This window comes from Zalophus californianus, chromosome 15 (assembly GCF_009762305.2).
Source record: "Zalophus californianus isolate mZalCal1 chromosome 15, mZalCal1.pri.v2, whole genome shotgun sequence".
Taxonomy (NCBI): Eukaryota; Metazoa; Chordata; class Mammalia; order Carnivora; family Otariidae; genus Zalophus; species Zalophus californianus.
Window position 1 is genome coordinate 50,769,780 of NC_045609.1, and position 22,290 is coordinate 50,792,069.

At 38.7% G+C, this 22,290-nt stretch overlaps 1 protein-coding gene across 7 annotated transcripts in view; it reads right to left on the reverse strand.

Annotated features, from left to right (window-relative positions):
• The window catches only part of LOC113919755 (zinc finger protein 33B-like), a 30,614-nt gene that overhangs the window by 6,657 nt on the left and 1,667 nt on the right, over positions 1–22,290 (reverse strand). Inside the window, exons 3-6 of one of the 7 annotated variants that reach the window (XR_004819640.1) lie at positions 21,846–21,904; positions 16,579–16,705; positions 11,055–11,116; positions 9,396–10,435 (exon numbers count right to left, since the gene is read on the reverse strand). Coding sequence is in view for 4 of the 7 variants with exons in the window: in XM_027589410.2 (XP_027445211.2) it covers positions 13,318–14,969; positions 16,579–16,705; positions 21,846–21,904 (1,838 nt within the window). In the remaining 3 variants the exon portion in view is untranslated. The other 6 variants (XR_004819641.1, XM_027589410.2, XM_035724205.1 and 3 more) reach the window with 6 other exon arrangements.

The window sequence follows — 22,290 nt, forward strand, 5'->3', positions numbered from 1 at the left end:
CTCCTCTTCCTCTAAGCTGTGCCACCTTGAGGAAAGGTGTGAGGCAGGCAAGTTCCTCTTACAAATGCGTCCCAATTCATTTGTTTTGTTTTTGGTGCAAGGGAGTACTGGGATTTCTCCTCTAGAGACCTAGGCTTCTACAAAGGCTCTCTCATCAGTGAGTGTCTGCCCAATTCAGTGTTTTCCAGGTGTTCTAGACTGCAGCCAAGAGGTGTTATAATCATTTCACAGGTTCCTGTCAGTTCCACAGACTGTATGGGAATCTGTCTGCTTATTACCTGATACACAGGTGGGGAAGCCCCCTCCTGGGTCCCTTGGAGGATTGTGCTCGATCTCACAGCTCCCACAAAGGTACTTTTGGTCGTGGGTAGATGCTGAATTTTAGGTGTTGAAAGGGGGATAACAAGGGATGTCTTAGGCTGCCATGGTATTAATGTACGCTCCCCTGTATTTTTTACTTTGAATTATGAAAAAACTTTTAACCTTCAGGAAAGTACAGTACAAAAATTCATGTATATATTTTACTTAAAGACCAAATTCAAGTTTCACCAATTGCTCTAATAACGCCTTTTTAAGAAGGATCCTTCAAGTGTCATGGGTTTATTCAGGTATCCGATCTTTGTAGTCTCCCTCAGTTTGAAACAGTTCCATTTCCTGAACTTTGATTACCTTGGATTTTTGAGGATTATAATCTACTTTGTAGAATGTACTTCAATTTTGCTTTGCCTGGTATTTTCTTTTTTTTTTTAATAATTTTTTATTGTTATGTTAATCACCATACATTACATCATTAGTTTTTGATGTGTTCCATGATTCATTGTTTGTGCATAGCACCCAGTGCTCCACGCAGAATGTGCCCTCCTCAATACCCATCACCAGGCTAACCCATTCCCCCAACCCCCTCCCCTCTAGAATCCTCAGTTTGTTTTTCAGAGTCCATCGTCTCTAATGGTTCATCTCCCCCTCCGACTTACTCCAATTCATTCTTCCCCTCCTGCTGTCTTCTTCTTCTTTTTTTTTCTTAACATATATTGCATTATTTGTTTCAGAAGTACAGATCCGTGATTCAACAGTCTTGCACAATTCACAGCGCTCACCATAGCACATACCCTCCCCAATGTCTATCACCCAGCCACCCCATCCCTCCCACCCCCCACCACTCCAGCAACCCTCAGTTTGTTTCCTGAGATTAAGAATTCCTCATATCAGTGAGGTCATATGATACATGTCTTTCTCTGATTGACTTATTTCACTCAGCATAACACCCTCCAGTTCCATCCACGTCGTTGCAAATGGCAAGATCTCATTCCTTTTGATGGCTGCATAATATTCCATTGTGTATATATACCACTTCTTCTTTATCCATTCATCTGTCGATGGACATCTTGGCTCTTTCCACAGTTTGGCTATTGTGGACATTGCTGCTATGAACATTGGGGTGCACGTACCCCTTCGGATCCCTACATTTGTATCTTTGGGGTAAATACCCAGTAGTACAATTGCTGGATCGTATGGTAGCTCTAATTTCAACTGTTTGAGGAACCTCCATACTGTTTTCCAGAGTGGTTGCACCAGTTTCCATTCCCACCAACAGTGTAGGAGGGTTCCCCTTTCTCCACATCCCCGCCAACATCTGTCGTTTCCTGACTTGTTAATTTTAGCCATTCTGACAGGTGTGAGGTGGTATCTCATGGAGGTTTTGATTTGGATTTTCCTGATGCCGAGCGATGTTGAGTACTTTTTCATGTGTCTGTTGGCCATTTCGATGTCTTCTTTGGAAAAATGTTTGTTCGTGTCTTCTGCCCATTTCTTGATTGGATTATTTGTTCTTTGGGCGTTGAGTTTCATAAGTTCTTTATAGGTTTTGGATACTAGCCCTTTATCTGATATGTCATTTGCAACTATTTTCTCCCATTCTGTCGGTTGTCTTTTGGTTTTGTGGACTGTTTCTTTTGCTGTGCAAAAGCTTTTTATCTTGATGAAATCCCAATAGTTCATTTTTGCCCTGGCTTCCCTTGCCTTTGGTGATGTTTCTAGGAAGAAGTTGCTGTGGCTGAGGTCGAAGAGGTTGCTGCCTGTGTTCTCCTTTAGGATTTTGATGGACTCCTGTCTCACGTTTAGGTCTTTCAACCATTTGGAGTCTATTTTTGTGTGTGGTGTAAGGAAATGGTCCAGTTTCATTCTTCTGCATGTGGCTGTCCAATTTTCCCAACACCATTTGTTGAAGAGACTGTCTTTTTTCCATTGGACCTTCTTTCCTGCTTTGTCAAAGATGAGTTGACCATAGAGTTGAGGGTCCATTTCTGGGCTCTCTATTCTGTTCCATTGATCTATGTGTCTGTTTTTGTGCCAGTACCATACTGTCTTAATGATGACAGCTTTGTAGTAGAGCTGGAAGTCCGGAATTGTGATGCCGCCAGCTTTGCTTTTATTTTTCAATATTCCTCTGGCTATTCGGGGTCTTTTCTGGTTCCATACAAATTTTAGGATTATTTGTTCCATTTCTTTGAAAAAGGTGGATGGTATTTTGATGGGGATTGCATTGAATGTGTAGATTGCTCTAGGTAGCATTGACATCTTCACAATGTTTGTTCTCCCAATCCATGAGCATGGAACGTTTTTCCATTTCTTTGTGTCTTCTTCAATTTCTTTCATGAGTATTTTATAGTTTTCTGAGTACAGATCCTTTGCCTCTTTGGTTAAATTTATTCCTAGGTATCTTATGGTTTTGGGTGCACTTGTAAAGGGGATCGACTCCTTGGTTTGTCTCTCTTCTGTCTTGTTGTTGGTGTATAGGAATGCCACCGATTTCTGTGCATTGATTTTATATCCTGCTACTTGACTGAATTCCTGTATGAGTTCTAGCAGTTTTGGGGGGAGTCTTTTGGGTTTTCCACATACAGTATCATATCATCTGCAAAGAGTGAGAGTTTGACTTCCTCTTTGCCGATTTGGATGCCTTTGATTTCTTTTTGTTGTCTGATTGCTGTGGCTAGGACTTCTAATACTATGTTGAATAGCAGTGGTGAGAGTGGACATCCCTGCTGCGTTCCTGACCTTAGGGGAAAAGCTCTCAGCTTTTCCCCATTGAGAATGATATTCGCTGTAGGTTTTTCGTAGATTTATGATATTGAGGTATGTACCCTCTATGCCTATACTCTGAAGAGTTTTGATCAAGAAAGGATGCTGTACTTTGTCAAATGCTTTTTCTGCATCTATTGAGAGGATCATATGATTCTTGTTCTTTCTTTTGTTAATGTATTGTATCACGTTGATTGATTTGCAGATGTTGAACCATCCTTGCAGCCCAGGGATAAATCCCACTTGGTCATGGTGAATAATCCTTTTAATGTACTGTTGGATCCTATTGGCTAGTATTTTGGTGAGAATTTTTGCATCCATGTTCATCAAGGATATTGGTCTAGAATTCTCCTTTTTGATGGGGTCTTTGTCTGGTGTTGGGATCAAGGTAATGGTGGCCGCATAAAATGAGTTTGGAAGTTTTCCTTCCATTTCTATTTTTGGAACAGTTTCAGAATAGGTATTAATTCTTCTTTAACTGTTTGGTAGAATTCCCCTGGGAAGCCATCTGGCCCTGGGCTTTTGTTTGTTGGGAGATTTTTGATGACTGTTTCAATTTCCTTAGTGGTTATAGGTCTGTTCAGGTTTTCTATTTCTTCCTGGTTCAATTTTGGTAGTTGATACATCTCTAGGAATGCATCCATTTCTTCCAGGTTATCTAATTTGCTGGCATAGGGTTGCTCATTATATGTTCTTATAATTGTTTGTATTTCTTTGGTGTTGGTTGTGATCTCTCCTCTTTCATTCATGATCTTGTTGATTTGGGTCATTTCTCTTTTCTTTTTGATCAGTCTGGCCAGGGGTTTATCAATCTTGTTAATTCTTTCAAAGAACCAGCTCCTAGTTTCGTTGATCTGTTCTCCTGTTCTTTTGGTTTCTAGTTCGTTGATTTCTGCTCTGATCTTTATTATTTCTCTTCTCCTGCTGGGTTTAGGCTTTATTTGCTGTTTTTTCTCTAGCTCTTTTAGGTGTAGGGTTAGGTTGTGTATTTGAGACCTTTTTTGTTTCTTGAGGAAGGCTTGTATTGCTATATACTTTCCTCTCAGGACTGCCTTTGCTGTATCCTGAAGATTTTGAACAGTTGTGTTTTCATTTTCATTGGTTTCCATGAATTTTTTAATTCTTTAATTTCCTGGATGACCCATTCATTCTTCAGTAGGATGCTCTTTAGCCTCCATGTATTTGAGTTCTTTCTGACGTTCCTCTTGTGATTGAGTTCTAGTTTCAAAGCATTGTGGTCTGAAAATATGGAGGGAATGATCCCAATCTTTTGGTACCGGTTGAGACCTGATTTGTGACCTAGGATGTGATCAATTCTGGAGAATGTTCCATGGGCACTAGAGAAGAATGTGTATTCCGTTGCTTTGGGAGGGAATGTTCTGAATATGTCTGTGAAGTCCATTTGGTCCAGTGTGTCATTTAAAGTCTTTATTTCCTTGTTGATCTTTTGCTTAGATGATCTGTCCATTTCAGTGAGGGGGGTGTTACAGTCCCCCACTATTATTGTATTGTTGTCAATGTGTTTCTTTGCTTTTGTTATTAATTGCCTTATATAATTGGCCGCTCCCATGTTCGGGGCATAGATATTTACAATTGTTAGATCTTCTTGTTGGATAGACCCTTTAAGTAGGATATAATGTCCTTCTTCATCTCTTATTACAGTCTTTGTTTTAAGATCTAATTTGTCTGATATAAGGATTGCCACCCCAGCTTTCTTTTGGTGTCCATTAGCATGGTAAATGGTTTTCCACCCACTCACTTTCAATCTGGGGGTGTCTTTCGGTCTAAAATGAGTCTCTTGCAGACAGTATATGGATGGGTCTTGTTTTTTAATCCAATCTGATAGGCTGTGTCTTTTGATTGGGGCATTTAGCCCATTTACATTCAGGGTAACTATTGAAAGGTATGAATTTATTGCCATTGTATTGCCTGTAAGGTGACTGTTACTGTATATTGTCTGTGTTCTTTTCTGATCTACACTGCTTTTAGGCTCTCTTTTTGCTTAGAGGACCTCCTTCAATATTTCTTGTAGGGCTGGTTTTGTGTTTGCAAATTCCTTTAGTTTTTGTTTGTCCTGGAAGCTTTTTATCTCTCCTATTTTCAATGAGAGCCTAGCTGGATATAGTATTCTTGGCTGCATATTTTTCTCGTTTAGTGCTCTGAAGATATCATGCCAGTCCTTTCTGGCCTGCCAGGTCTCTGTGGATAGGTCTGTTGCCAATCTAATGTTTCTACCATTTTAGGTTACAGATCTCTTCTCCCGAGCTGCTTTCAGGATTTTCTCTTTGTCTCTGAGACTCGTAAGTTTTCCTATTAGATGTTGGGGTGTTGACCTATTTTTATTGATTTTGAGAGGGGTTCTCTGTGCCTCCTGGATTTTGATGCCTGTTTCCTTCCCCACATGAGGGAAGTTCTCTGCTATTATTTGCTCCAATATACCTTCTGCCCCTCTCTCTCTTTCTTCTTCTTCTGGGATCCCAATTATTCTAATGTTGTTTCGTCTTATCGTATCGCTTATCTCTCGAATTCTGCCCTTGTGATCCTGTAGTTGTTTCTCTTTTTCTCAGCCTCTTTATTTTCTATCACTTGGTCTTCTATATCACTGATTCTTCTGCCTCATTTATCCTAGCAGTAGTGCCCCCATTTTTTATTGCACCTCATTAATAGCCTTTTTGATTTCGACTTGGTTAGATTTTAGTTCTTTTATTTCTCCAGAAAGGGTTTCTCTGATAACTTCCACGCTTTTTTCAAGCCCAGCTAGTATCTTTAAAGTCATGATTCTGAACTCTAGGTCCAACATCGTACTAATGTCAGTATTGAGTAGGTCCCTGGCAGACGGTACTACCTCTTGTTCTTTTTGCTGAGGTGATTTTTTTCGTCTTGTCATTTTGTCCAGAGGAGAACAGATGAATGAGACAACAGAATGCTAACAGGTTAACAACGTCTCCAGCAAGTATACTCTATACAAATCAGAAAAGACCTGAAACCAGGGGACAAGAAAGGGAAAGAAAGAAGAGGGAAAAAAAGGGAAAAGAAAAAGATAAAAACAAACAAAAACAAAAACAGAACAAAACAAAACAAAACAGAGTATGATCAAATATGATCAGGCTAGTGCATAGATCAGTGCCACACACTAGCTTTTGGGCATATTTTGGTCTGTTAGAAGAAAGTGCCTGCTAAAATTTTAAAGGAAGAAAGACATATATGTACAAAATAAGGGTTGATACAATGAAGGGAGGGAAGATGACTGTAAAGATGAAAGGTATAAAAGATTTTATAAAAGGAATTGATAAGAAGTTATTTTTTAAAAAGAAGGAAGATTGAAAAAGAAAAAAGAAAAAAAGAAAAAAAAAGGGAGAGAATGTGATCAGGCAGGAGAATAGAACAAAGCCATACACTAGTGATTTAGGGTATATTTTGATCTGTTAGAAGAAATTGTATCTCAAAATTTTAAAGAGAGAACAACTTATATATATATGCCAAAAATAAGGGTAACTACTATGAAGGGAAAAAAATATGACCCTAAAAATGAAAAATAAAAAGTTTTTTTTTTAAAAAAAGGGATTGATAAGGTGTTGTTTGAAAAAGGGAAAAAGAAAAATCCAAAAAATAGTTAAAAAAATTAACTTTGAAAAACTAATGAATTATGGTAAAAAAGCCATGAATTCTATGTGCAGTATTCCCCTAGCCCTGGAGTTCTCCCGTTCTCCTTGATCGGTAAACTTGGTCTTGGCTGGCTGTTTGTGCTGATCTTCTGGGGGAGGGGCCTGTTGCCGTGATTCCCAAATGTCTTTACTGGAGGCGGAATTGCCCTGCCCTTGTCAGTCCGGGATGAGCAAGCTGCTCGGGTTTGCTCTCAGGAGCTTTTGTTCCCTGCAAGCTCTCGGTACAGCTTTGGAGGACCAGGGTGAAAATGGTGGCCTCCCAATCTCTGCCCGGAGGAGCTGAGAACTCGGGGCCCCGCTCCTCAGTGTGCCCCCAGAGAAAAGCAGTCACTCCCATCTCCCCGGTCTCCGGCCGCACTCCCTGCTCACCCGGCCTGTGACCGATCGTTTCTATCTCTGGCACCCGACCCCGTGTGGAGTCTCCAAACCCAGCAGATCCCTGCGGTGCGCTCCCGCGCCGCTCCTCCCGGGGGAGGAAGGGGCGTCTCCCCGGATCTGCCGCTTGTTGGGTCCCTGCTGGAGGAGCAGTGGCCCGACTGGGCCACGGATCACAGTTTATGGCCACCCCGAGCTGAGAGCCCGCGCCTCGGCTCCGTCTCTGCAGCCGGCTTCCCTGCTCCGATCTCTGGGAGCTCTGCCGCACTCAGACATCCCTGGTCTTTCTGTGACCCCGAGGGTCCTGAGACCACACTGTCCCAGGAGGGTTCCACCCCCAGCTTAGCCACTGGAGTGACGTCTCTCAGCGGAGCCGGCTTCTAAAAGGTCCGATTTTGTGCTCCGCGGCTCTATCACTTGCCAGAAGCGGCCGACGGAGGCCCCCTCCCCCGCCGTCTATCCTCCCGAATATCGCCTCGGATTCACTTCTCTGCACGTCCTACCTTCCAGAAAGTGGTCGCTTTTCTGTTCAGAGTGTTGTTACTATTCTTATCTTCGATCTCCTGTTGAGTTCATAGGTGTTCAGAATGGTTTGATCACTATTCAGCTGAATTCCTGAGACCAGACGAAATCCAGGTCTCCTACTCCTCCGCCATCTTCCTCCACCCCCTGCCTGGTATTTTCTAATGACTAGACCCATGTTACCCATTGGTTGAATTGTCACTGAAATGTTGAATTTTCTCACTGAATCCATTCAGGCAGACATGATGTGGCTTAGAGGTGGCCCATGATGTTGATTAAACCATTACTGATAGGGTTAACTTTGATTGCTTAAGAGGGTGTCTACCACGTTATTCTATTTTTTTCACCCTTTATTTTGTAGGGAGATACTTTGAGACCATATGATTCTTCATCCATTTTCATCCACTAGTTTTTTAGTATCCACTGATACTTGCCCAAAGTCATCATTACTGTGATAACCAAATGGTAATTTCTCAGTTCTATTATTTCCTTCTACATTTATTGATATTATTCTGTAAGGAAAAACATGTTCGTTTCCCCATTTATCCATTTATATTAGTATAGACTCCTGGATTCCTATTTTGCTCAATGTTGTACAATTATTTCAATTCTTACATTGTCCCAGAATCTGCCAGTGGAAGTCCCTTTGTTTTTAAGCCATGTCCTTTTGATGTGGTCCCATTATTCTTTATCATTTCTTTCTCACACAAGAAATGTTCCGGGCTCATCATGTAATTTCCCCGAACCACTCCTGGAATCAGCTATTTCTCTAAGAACTCTGGTTCCTTTTAGTGAAGAATGGTGTTTAGAAATGAAAATGTAGGAACTAGCTATGTCTATTTCTACTGTCTTTTTGCTGCTACTGTGCCATCTCTAGTGGACAGAGCTAAGAAACGTGGGTTTGTATACTTCCATATGTGCACTTCTGTATATTTATCCATTAATATTAGAAACTATGCATAAATTCATGTTGGTAACAATGCAACACCACAGTATTTATTCCAATTTCCCCTGTCTGTAGACTAAGCTCTTCTTCTGCTCAAAGGAGCCTCATGCAACAAAAATCCTGCCTAGGGGCGCCTGGGTGGCTCAGTTGGTTAAGCAACTGCCTTCAGCTCAGGTCATGATCCTGGAGTTCCGGGATCGAGTCCCACATCAGGCTCCCTGCTCAGCAGGGAGTCTGCTTCTCCCTCTGACCCTCTTCCCTCTCGTGTTCTCTGTCTCTCATTCTCTCTCTCTCGAATAAATAAATAAAAAATCTTTAAAAAAAAATCCTGCCTAATACATATTCCTTAGAGTAAATCCTATTCATAAATCATTTAACACTTACATTACAAATATAATGCAATCATTAGTATCATCCTTTGAAATTTATAATTTTTACTAGATTTTCTCTTGCAATTTCCCCATTAGTGTTTTTGATATAACTTAATTGGGCTCTATATGTTTACTCAGAAATTCCCTCTGAAATTTACATTTTTAAAGTACACTTTCCAAGTCTTTTCTTTTCCCTTCCCACAGGCACTTTTGAACAGATACTGAGTCATTCACATATAGTCCATTTCTGTCAAATATCTTTAAATGTTGTAATATTCCTACTGATTTTGAAAAAGCAAACATCATCATGATTCATTATTCCTTCTAAATGACTGATTTTGTTTGGAAACTTCTGATCTTAAAGTTCAAAATTCTTACTAGGATATTCATGTGTGATCTTTTTAATTAATCCTAACCAGTACACAGGGCTTCCATAACTTTTTTTTTAATGAGAGAAATTGGAATGAAATAATAAGCAAATACTGAACATACACTTATCATATGATCCAATGCCACTACTCATAGGTATTTACACAAGATAAATGAAAATCTGTGTCCACAAAGACTTCTATGGAATGTTCATAAGAGGCTTATTCATAACAGAAGTTGAAAATAAGTCAAATGACCTTCAACGGGTGAATGGATAAACAGGCTGTGGCACAGCCATACAATGGACTATTACTCAGCAATAAAAAGTAACAAACTATTGATGCATGCAATAACATGGATGAATCTCAAAAGCATTTATATAGACATAAAAGATTATATAACCCATGATTCCATTTACATGACCTTTTAGAAAAGGTAAAACTGTAGGGGCAGAAACAGATCAGTGGCTGCCAGTGGCTGAGCATGATGGTAGTTACACAATGGCATATATTTGTAAAAACTCAAAACAGTACACTTTTAAAATGGTGAATTTGATTTTACATAAAATTATACCTAACTAACTCTTACTTCAACAAAGCCTGTCTTTTTCCCATTGCACATTCTTTCCTCCTTTGCTGAAGATTAATTGTATAATTATGGGTGAAAGGACTTACTCTATAATAAAAAGCATTAAAAAGCCATACTAATTAAAACATTACCTTTGGCATGAGCATAAACAAAGAATTTAGTGAAACAGAAATCAGAACTGATCATGGTACAGAGAATGTCAACATTTGTTGGCTTAATAATGAAACCAGAAAAACATGACAGTGTGTATCTATGGAATATATAGAACAAGGGAGTCAAGCACTGATTGACCTTGTGCAACATCAAGATTCTCTCTTAAATGTTTCTACATGTTAACTATTTTTCTTCATGCAGACACCTTCTCATGGCTGCTAGAAGTCCCAGGTCACCAACCACAAAACATGTTTTCCTTTTACAAAAATCCCATGTAGGGCTCTTATTGGCCCATTTGGATCAAATGTCCTTCCCAGGAATGTGAAGCCAAGAGGATGTGGAATCTTCAGGAGATCTACCAGCTCCTATTTCATGAAGGCAAGCTGGTTACTAAAGAAAATACAGGGATGAAGTCCTGAGCTATAAAAATACTCCCTACAAATGGTAATTTAGCACCTGATAAAGATGGTACTTCAAACTTCAATCACACGGTGTTGAGAACTGATTATTCATTTGGGAAAACATTAGATCCTTATCTCATACCTTATCTAATCAAGCAGTAACACAGAGACAGATCAATGGACAATTTAACTTAATGTTTATTTCACATATTTTAAATGTAAGGCATACATGAGGTAATGATTTTCTAAGTGCTTTTCTTGTACAGATGCAACGAAAGCTCAATGAATTAGACACTTGTTTCATATGCTAAAGTAACAAATAGCTTTATTTCTAATGGTTGGGCTCACTATATGGAGATTTACAGGGCTGAAAAACAGCCACCCCTGAATCAGTTTCTCATGAGAAAATGTCCTCTCCGCAGGCTTATAAATGTATTTCTGAATTAATACCTCTTCAAAAAGGTCTATCTGTAAGTTGTTTAAACCACTTTCAGCTCTAAGAAACAGAAAATCCCAACTCAACTAGTATAATTAGAAAAAAATACTATCTCATATAAAGAAGCTCCAGGGTTGGTTGATTCACCTGCTCAAAAGACGCTGTTGACTCAACCTCTTTCCAGGTTTGTGTTCTGCCATCCTCAGATACTACCTTAGGATCAAAAACTACAATCAGATATCACAACCAGACATAGAAATCCAGCAAAATCAAAGGGCTTTTTTTTTTTTTTTTAAATCAAATGTTTGTTAACCACTGGGAAATCCTGTTTTCCCATATTTCACTGAATATTCTTCAGAGTTTTTCACTGGCCAGAGCTGGGTCAGATGCTTATTTCAAATAAATCATTAATCAGGATACATTTTTCAAAATTAGGTTAGAGCATGAGGAGCTAATGTATAATATGGTAACTGGAGTTAGTAACACTGTATTATATAACTGAAATTTGCTGAGTAGAAATGTTCTCACCAAATAAATGTTCTCACCAAAAAGGGGGGCTGGGGCTGGTAAATATATGAGGTGACAGTTGCCTTAATTAACTTGATGGGGGAATCCTTTTACAATGTATAAATTACTACATTATACACTTTAAATATTTTACAATTTTGTCAATTATGCCTCAATAAGCTGGAAAAAAATTAGATCATCATTCATTTCCTGAATCTTCTACTGGCATGGAGTGAGGAACAGCTGTTGAGTAGGTAATCAAAAGCCTGTAAAAGCTCCAACAAATCTGTTGCCAGTCATATAACAGCTGACACGTGTAGCATTCTATACAGTGGTTTAGTACTTTATATTCAGGAACTTACCTAGTCCTTACTAGAACTCCATGTGGTAATGTCAATATCATCATTTTGCAAAAAAGGAAACTGAGGAACAAATGTTAAGGGATTTGTCCCAGGCCACATAGCTAATGTGCAGCAGAACTGGGACTTAAGCCTAGCACGTATAGTTCCAGAGTCCATGCTTTTAACCACTATATCAGGGGTCCACAAACTATGGTCCACAAACTAAATCTGGCCAAGTCTGTTTTTCAATGGCCCATGAGCTAAGAATGATTTTTTTTTTACATTTTTAACAGGTTGTAAAAAAAAAAAAGTGACAAAAAGCACATGTAGCCTGTAAGGTTAAAGTATTTACTATATGGCCTTTTACAGAAAACGTTTGCCAACACTTGCACCATACATATCATGGTTGCCAATACTAGAAGTAAAGGTAAAGAACGTTACTATACACATAGTTCCCAGGTTACATCTAAGTTGGGTTTGGCACATTCAAACCTACTTAGGTTCCCCAAGTAAACATTTCAGGATATTCAGAGATGGGGTTGTTTTCTTAATGAACACATTTTATGGTGGTAAGTACAATGAGCTTACTATTCATGACAGCTTTCTTAAATTCAGAGTTGTGCTAAATGTGAAAAATATATACTTGGCCTCTGTATTTCCTGTTACAACTTAAAAATTTTTTCTAAAGAAAAAAATTTCTGTATTTTCTAAATTGTTTCCCTCGGTAATAATTCTCTGAAATACAATAAAATGTTTTATTGAAAGCTTTCAGAAACCATGTGCTTATACAGTTTTAGTCTATTAGTTTACCTGAGGTTCAATGAGATAATACCTTTTTGTAAAGGCTTTTTTAAATTTGTTGCAATATCAAGATTTCTTAACTCTGATTTCTCCAGTTACAGTAAGTTTCATTTGTGAATTAGATTTCTAAACATCAAGATGTTGACAGAGGGGTGCCTGGGTGGCTCAGTCGTTAAGCATCTGCCTTCAGCTCAGGTCATGATCCCAGGGTCCTGGGATCGAGCCGCATGTCAGGCTCCCTGCTCAGTGGGGGGCCTGCTTCTCCCTCTCCCACTCCCCCTGCTTGTGTTCCCTCTTCTGCTGTCTTTCTCTGTCAAATAAAATCTTAAAAAAAAAAAATGTTGACAAGAGATTTCTACTCTTGTGTGAGTTCACCAACACAGTGAGTGCTGACCTCTCATCAGAAGGCATTCTACATCCTACTCCGTAGAGAACATAGAATACAAAGAATTGCCATGGAGGCCATTATGTGTCATACCAGAAGTGAATTACATTATACTGACAGCCCATTGGCCAGATCTCATGCACATCATCCCACCTGAATGCAAAAAGCTGCAGAGAAATAAAGACTTGCTCTGTGCCCAGTTTGGTAAAAACACTGCCAGGGATGTCCCCTGTGAGAGTTCTATGATGTAAATTGAAGGCTGACTTCTGGTAGGACTTCCCACATTCATTACAACCATAGGGTTACCTCCTTGGGTATACTTTCTGTCAGGCCAACAGTTCTGAGTTACAGCAAGACGGTGTTTCACCATCCATCTTTAAAGTGTTTCTCTTCTGTGTATTTTCTGATGTGTGGTGAGAGTTGCTTTGTGGCTGAAGGTCTTCCCACATTCATTACATTTATAGGGTTTCTCCCCTGAATGAATCCTCTTATGTTTAGTGAGGGTCGAACTATCATAAAAACATTTTCCACATTCGTTACATTCATAGGGCCTCTCTCCTGTGTGTGTTCTCTGATGTACATTGAGGGATGCCCTCTGACAAAATGTTCTCCTACATTCTTTACATTCAAAGGGCTTCTCCCCTGTATGAATTCTCTGATGTTCAATGAGTTGTGACTTTTGGCAGAATGACTTCCCGCATTTGTTACATTCAAAGGGTTTCTCCCCAGTATGGATTCTCCGATGTTTACTGAGGGTTGACTTCTCAGAAAAGGTTTTCCTACATTCTACACATTCATAAGGTTTCTCCCCTGTATGAGTTCTCTGATGCTTAAGGAGAACTGACTTCCCACAGAAGGTCTTCCTACATTCACTGCATTCATATATCTTCTGCCCTGTGTGAAGTCTTTGATGTTTAATGAGGGTTGACTTCATATGATACATTTTCCCACAGTTGCTACATTCATAGGGCTTCTCCCCTGAGTGTATTCTCTGGTGTACAGTGAGTTTTGACTTTATACTAAAAGACTTGTCACATTTGTTACATTTATAAGGTTTTTCCCCTGTGTGAGAGCTCTGATGCACAGTCAGGTCTGACTTTTGGGAGAAAGATTTTCCACATTCACTACATTTGTAAGGCTTCTCCCCTGTGTGTGTTCTTTGATGTTGATGGAGGGCTGAGTTCTGGTAGAATTTTTTCCCACATTTAGCACATTCATAGGGTCTCTCTCCTGTATGAGTTCTTTGATGTACAGTGAGGGTTGACTTCTGGTAAAAGGATTTCCCACATTCATTACATTTATAGGGTTTTTCTCCTGTGTGTATTCTGTGATGTATTGTGAGGTTTGACTTCCGGAGGAAGGTTTTCCCACATACATCACACTCATGGTATTTCTCACACTCTTCACCCATGTGAATTCTAGGACGTTTCTTCCAAAGGGCTGACTTATCACAGCTTTCTCCACATTCATTAAATTTATACTGATTCTTCCTTAAGTAAATCATCTGACGTAGCATGTGGTTTGACTCACCCCTGAAAGTTTTCTCACATTTATTATAATCACATAATTTCTCTCCTGTCTGAGTTCTCTTATGTGTAAAGAAGAGGGCATTATTGTGGAAGGTTTTAATGCATTCATTATATTCAGGCAGTTGCTCCACAGTGTGAATCTTTTGTTGCTGAATAAAATCCTCATTATGATAGAAGATGCTCTCATTTTTATTAAATTCATTAAACTTCTCTCTAGTATGAGTTTTCTCATGATTAATATCAGGAAGTAATTTCTTGTACCCATTGGCATCATCGGATTTCTTTCCTGAGTAGTTTTTATTATTAGTGGTTAACTCCGACATATCTTCTAAACTGACTCGATCTAGATTATATTTACTGGACATTTTTCTGGAAGGAATAGAGTCTATGTACAGATTAAACGTTTTCCTTAATACATTCTCTTTCTCTGTAATCATCTTGCCATAATGTCTGTCTTGGTTTTCTTTGCTCTCTATTATGCCATCAACTTTCAATTCTTCTAGAAATAAGAAAAACATACCTTATGAATCTGAAACTACTTCTAATAAAATTGGGCTAATACACAAATACCCCTTATACACCCAACTCTTTGGTTTCAGAGACTGTCTTTTAAGATAAAAGTAATACCAAATCAGCATTTTCCATTCCCTCTACTTTTCTGAGGAGCTGGGGGAAAGAGGTGACAACAAACCAACCAATCAAACAAAGCTATTATGGTGGAAGAGATGAACACACACATATTTATTTGGTCCTTCACAAATATATATTTCAAAATGGACATAAGGGGTAAAATAAACAAAGAATAGAAAATAAAGGATTCAGTAAGAGTGGATGAATCACAATGAGTGGAATTCACAGTAAGATGTACTCAATAAAAAAATTATATAAGTAAATGTGACATGGAAAACAGGTAGACAAGATTGTTGTTCCAAAAAACTACCCAAGGAATTAAAGTGTTCAGAGAGAATGAATTAGAATCTAGGTGCTGATTTTGTTAATCCTACCTTTGAAAGATAGCCTGAATTCCATTACTTTGCACACTCTACTACCTCAAACCTAGTCTATGGGGTGTCGTTTTTCCTAACTGGTCTCCTTGCTTCTACTCTCAACTCTCATGGCAATCAGCTTCCTGCACCTCTCTCCTGCTAATACAAATTCCATGAGATCAAGGGATTTATTTCACCACTGCTCTATCTCTTTCACTTAAAACATGACCAGCATGGAGCAAGTGCTCAATTAATACTGGTTAAACTAATTAATTCCTGAAAACAAAAGAAGTCCTTGAAAATGAAGGGAATATGAAGCTGAGAATGCTAGAGGAAGGAGACTAACCAACATAAAATATTAATATGACATGGGAATGAATTTCAAGGTACGAATAAAAAGGAGTAAACTCTTAAAAAGCCAACTGAAAAAAAGAACATATATGTGTGAGAGTGTATCTTTGGTGAATTTAGGTATGCAGGCTAAGCATCCTTAGTCACTTCCAAACAGAGCTTCTTAAAAACACTCCAAAGATGCACATACTTGAAACAACCACCTGGGATCTAACTTCCTCTGGATTACTCATCAGGGTAATACCAGCTTCAAATTCTTTCTCTAACACCCATGGTGCCTTCTTGCTCTAACTTCAAGATCTCCTCTGGTTTGGTAATGCAATGTCCTGATAATGAAAAATGATAAAGGACACAGGAAAAGCTGCTTGGCTTTAGGAACTCAGAAGAAAAACCAAGGTCCAGCTTCAGGAGCTGCACAGTGAAGGAACCCACTGGAATCTTTCAGTGGGGAAGTGAGAAAACAATATTCCTGGTGTCCAAACCTAAGTATCATTAAACTCTACAAAAGATCCACATGCTTTTGGGCACCTGGGTGGCTCAGTCGTTAAGTGTCTGCCTTCAGCTCAAGTCATGATCCCAGGGTCCTGGGATCGAGCCCCACATGGAGCTCCCTGCTTGGTGGGAAGCCGGCTTTGCCCTCTCCCACTCCCCCTGCTGTGTTCCCTCTCTGTCTCTTTCTCTGTCAAATAAATTAAAAAAAAAAAAAAAATCCACATGCTTTGATGACAACGAAACGACATGCTGATGTTACTCAGGAAAAGTTTTCCTTACCCAGTGAGATGAAGATGCTATAGTTCTCCAACATCACATCCCTGTACAAGGTCCTCTGATCAGGGTCCAGTTGACCCCACTCCTCCTGGGTAAAGTTCACAGTCACATCCTCAAATGAAATTGATCCCTGTAACACACATATCTGATCAATCAGAAGTGCTCAAAACTATATGACAGAAATATATTTAGGAAGCAATCCTTCACCATGTTTACTATTGAGTTTATTGGAAAAAGTTTATAGAGGAGACTTACCATAGTCCCTGTTTTGTTTTATATGTAGAGGGAGAAAGAGAAATATAAAATAATAATAATAATAATAAAAAAAAACACATACAGGGATGCCTGGGTGGCTCAGTCGGCTAAGCGTCTGCCTTCGGCTCAGGTCATGATCCCAGGGTCCTAGGATTGAGTCCCACAGAGGGCTCCCTGCTCGGTGGGGAGCTTGCTTCTCCCTCTGCCTGTCACTCCCCCTGCTTGTGCACTCTCTCTTTCTCTGACAAATAAATAAAATCTTAAAAAAAAACACAACACACACAAATACACACAAGCATAAGATGTGTTATATACATGAAAGTGTCCTAGTTTCTGTGGATATTAAAATACATAAAAAACACTGTTTCTACTTTCAGGAAGCTTACAATCTAGTATGGATGCAAACTGGATTAAATAATAGCATAAGATCAAGAGAGAACTGAATTTGGAGCTTTAAAGATATAAAATGCCGTAATCTGGTAATTTTGGCATTGTTCATTTAGACAAGACTTCTCCAAAGTATTTGATGACTCACCCTTTTAAGAGAGAAAAACTTTTAAGCATCAAATTGGCACAAATCTGTGGCAATATATAGATATGTCTGAATGTCTCTACAGGTAGTCCACACTTTGTATGGTCCTGACATGCACAAATTTCAGTTACAGTTTATTTAGTTAAGTAACAACAGTCCCCCCACAACCCTGTCAGATTTCAGTTACTATGGTAACTCTGAGTAATCACATAAAGTATAAGCTTTGCTGCTTGCTCTTCAATCCACAAATCACTACATAAATAACAAACATCATGAATGATTATCAACCATGTCATTTTTTTTTCAAAGTCCACCAGTGACTGATCACTGCACATCTGTTACTCAGTCCACACACAAACAACAAAACACATGTTCCCTCCTTGTCTCCTGGCAATATGGCATTTTGCAAAAATAGTTGAACGGTTTGCAAAAGGGAACTGGCCAACAAAGATGAAAGAGCAACAAAGAAATGAAAAGTGATCACATTAGAAGTGAAATTCAAATCAAATATAAATGGGGTTTTAGAAGAAATACCTGACTGTAGGAATGTTGAAACTGCCTCCATTTGAGACACTCTAAATCTACATCCAAAGGATCTTAATGAAGAGGTACTTAGTACTAAATATTATAGTATTTTTTCATTTTTATACACATTTTTAATGTTTTGACAAATATTTTTAAAGATATTTAAAGATCACAGAACTACCACTTTCCCCCATGATTAAGATTGCTTTGCATGGTTTCAGCGTATGTGCCCATTTTTATAGCCCCACACGACAGTGCAAAGTGAGAACTGCCTATGGGTGGCACGCATGTGTCTGCATGCATTCAGTATACAGTATACATAGCCATCATCTAAGCTCAAAGCGGATAGTGCGCTGACTGATTGGCTGAGGAATTAACTGAAGGAGTGTCAGACCACTCTGGGCATTTGTCAGTCTGTATAAACACAGCTGATAGTTTAAGGATAAACCAGATTAAAAAAAATGTTTTAGGTAAATGCTTCAGGGGCTCTAGCAATGGCCAAGTCAGCCAGAAAGAAAATGGATACTGGTTTTGTTTTAAGGCAGGTCTTTGATGAGATAGATCATGATGGTGTAAATCCACAGTATGGGAAATGTCCACTTCAAAAATCAATAGTCCCTTAAAGTTGCCTATATACTCCCTGCTGATAACCTGAAAGGAAATTCACCAGGTTATATCTTTCCAACAATTCCCTTTATAAATCCTTGAAGTCAGTTCTTTTACTGAGGAGAGAAAACAGATAAAGGAACAGCATTCTGTATTTCTGAATAAACTCACAATAGCTACCTATATGAATCAAACCAAATCTTCACATATAAATGTAGACGGACAATGAAGGTTCACTAGAAATTTAAGAATGGGTAACACAAAAGACATGCACCAGATGAAGTGAAAAAGTGAGTAAGAAGAAAACAAAACTATGTAATTATTATGATTCCAAAATAGGAAACGACTGTTTTTAAAGACAATGGAGAGTAACAGTACTCAAAAGAACGTTACTTCACCTCACACCCATTAGCAAACAAAATAAAAGCGTTGGTGAAGCTGTGGAAAAACGAACTCTTGTGCACGTTGGTGGGAATGTAAATGGTGCAGCCACTATGGAAAAGAGTATGGTGTGTCCTCAAAGAATTAAAAATATAATTACCATGTGTTATTAGTTTGCTAAGGCTCCCATAACAAACTACCACACACTGGATGGCTTAAACAAAAGAAATTTATTTTCTCACAGTTCTGGAGGCTGGAAGTCCAAGATCAAGGTGTTAGCTCACTGACCTCTTATCTGTAGACATTTTAATCCAAATACCTTGGAAATTACAGAGAATAACCAGATAACTTAAATAAAAGATTTTTAAAAATTTATATTAAAAAACAATTCTGGGGCACCTGGGTGGCTCAGCTGGTTAAGTGTCACCTTCAGCTCAGGTCATGTTCCCAGGATCCTGGGATCGAGCCCTACATCAGGCTCCCTGCTCAGCAGCAAGTCTGCTTCTCTCTCTCCCTCTGAGATCTCTCTCATTCTCACTCCCTCTCAAGTAAATAAATAAAAATCTTTAAAAAAAATAATTAAAAAAATTAAAAAACAATTCTGATCACTTCTATAAAACATGAGATGTGGGAGGAAGGGACAGTAAAATATGCAAAAGATCAGGTCAGGTCTAGAAAGTAAAAGTTCTTTATGTTGATGGAAAAAATACAAATATAAACCTATGTTAACTGTTTCCAGGAGAAACAAAGGAAAAAAATACAGAATTTTCAAAACACTGGAAGGGAGAAATATAATCGACAGAGAAAAATTAAAGAAAGGAGAGAAGATGGGATAAATAAAAATACAAATAAAGACGGAGGAACTAAAACTAAACACCATCAGTGAGCACAATAATTGTGAATGAGTTAAATACCCAATATAAAAGGAAATCTCATGTCATGCATAAAAACAATTCAGCCAAGTACTGTTTACTAGTCACATGATCATAAAATATGTATATATTTATATATGTATATATGCATTTACTCACACATACACCCCATATATATTAACACATATATATGTATACATACAACACATACATACAACACAACAGATCACTGTTATCTTCTCATAGGACTGGTAATGGTTAGTTTTATGTGTCAACTTGATAGGCTACAGTATCCAGTTATTTCACAAAACACTTATCTAAGTGTTGCTATGAAGGTATTTTATAGATGTGGTTAATATCTACAATGGGTTGACTTTAAGTAGATTACCCTCAATAATGTGGGTGGGCCTCATCCAAACAGTTGAAGGCCTTTATGAGCAAAAACTAATGTTTCCCCCAAAAGAAGGAATTCTGCCTCAAGACTGCAGCATTATGTCCTGAGTTTCCAGTGTGCTGGTTAGATTTGCCCGGCCCCACAATCACATGCGCCAATTCCATAAAACCAACGTATACATATGTGTATTTATGTGTGTCTATATTATATGCTATCTGCACATACACACACACACACACACACACACACACACACACACACATCCTATTGGTTCTGTTTCTCTGGGGAACACTGATACAGGGCTTACAAAATATTTATTTTTCTTCATCTTCGTTTTTTTCTCCATTCTATCTCCTGCCTCTCTCCCAAAAGCCACCAGAAGATGAAAGAGATGGGGGATGGAATCTCCTCTAGAAGCTTAAGCAGGAGCACATCCCTGACAACACCTTGATTTCAGACTTCTAGCTTCCAGAACTGAAAGAATAAATTTCTGTTGTTTTAAGCTACTAAATCTGTGGTAACTTGTTATAGTATCCACAGGAAAGGAATATACCAACTCTTTGCAAAAACCATACAGAAAATCAACAATTTGCTTTGCTCAGTAAGAATATATCTGACCAGCAATAGCTCTCACTTAAACAAGCACAACATTCAGCGTTTGAATTTCAAATTGAGTGGTTGTGCAACCTGTGAAACAGTTAAAAATCCACAGAATATAAAATCAATCAAGAAATAATAAGGTAAGAATTGTAACAGACCAAAGATAATCACATGAGGATAAGCTTTGCTAAAAGGCAACAACAGAAAAAAGACAATACTGTAAAGTAGACAAAAGAAATCATCAACCTGAGGGGCACCTGGGTGGCTCAGTCAGTTAAGTGTCTGACTCTTCGTTTTGGCTCAGGTCATGACCTCAGGGTCGTGAGACAGAGCTCCATGGGGGGCTTCATGCTCAGTGGGAGTCTGCTTGAGATTCTCTCCTCTGCCCCTCCCTTCTCAAATAAATAAATACATCTTTAAAAAAAATCATCAGGGGGCGCCTGAGTGGCTCAGTTGGTTAAGCGGCTGCCTTGGGCTCAGGTCATGGTCCCAGGGTCCTGGGATCGAGCCCCGCATCGGGCTCCCTGCTCAGTGGGGAGCCTGCTTCTCCCTCTCCCTCTGCCTGCCTCTCTGCCTACTTGTTCTCTCTCTGTATCTGCCAAATAAATAAATAAAATCTTTAAAAAAAAAATCATCAGCTTGAATCAACTAAGTTATGCTTTGGCCTTCTCCTCTCTGCACCCACTAAAGAACAATCAGAAGTGAAGATGGTGGGCAGCATTCATCTCAGACTTGTTAATTCAGATTGTCAACTACCTTATTTTCAGGAAGACAAAGAATTTTTTCAAACTTCAGGCCAGGAAATCTTTGTGTTCCGTGAAGAATTACTTTTATTTTTATGGTCAAGGCAAAGCATTTCCCTTTTGGACAGAGTATCAAAGATAAATTTGCAATAATTATTATTATAAAAATTACTGCTACATAATATAATGTATAATATATATACTAATGGAAAAACAATTATAATTATCTCCACATAATTAACATGCTGACCTTTCCTTGTTTTCGATCTGTTAACTCTCTGTATTCCTTGACAGCTTTTATCATTTTTATCTTCACTGTTTTATGCAATGGGAAACAGTGTGAGAAATGAAAAACAGCTCACCTGGGATTTGTTCTTTTTCTGTTCCTTTTGGGAAAGTACAGAGAAGGCTGAATATACAGCTATGGGAGAAGAAAACAGTAGGTCATGTGAGAGTTGGCTGCTATAGACTTTTGAGATTCAGCTCCTAAAACCCCATGCCCACCAGACGGTCAAATGTTACCCTGTAGGAAAAAGTTCTTTGGCCCCCGAGAATTAGCAAGAACCATGTGCAGGGAGAATTCACATGTGTGACTCTGACAGGAACTGTAGAGCCTGGTTGAGCAATTTTTCACTGGGTTTATTTCTTAATGATTTAAAAATTTCATTTTTCTTTTAGAACCAATCCAGTACTAATTTAACAAAGATATCAAAAGACAAATCTTTATTTTTCACTATCAATGTTGTAGGAAAAATACTCAAGATATTTGTTTACCTACATTCCTACTGAGTTGCTTACCCTTAAGAG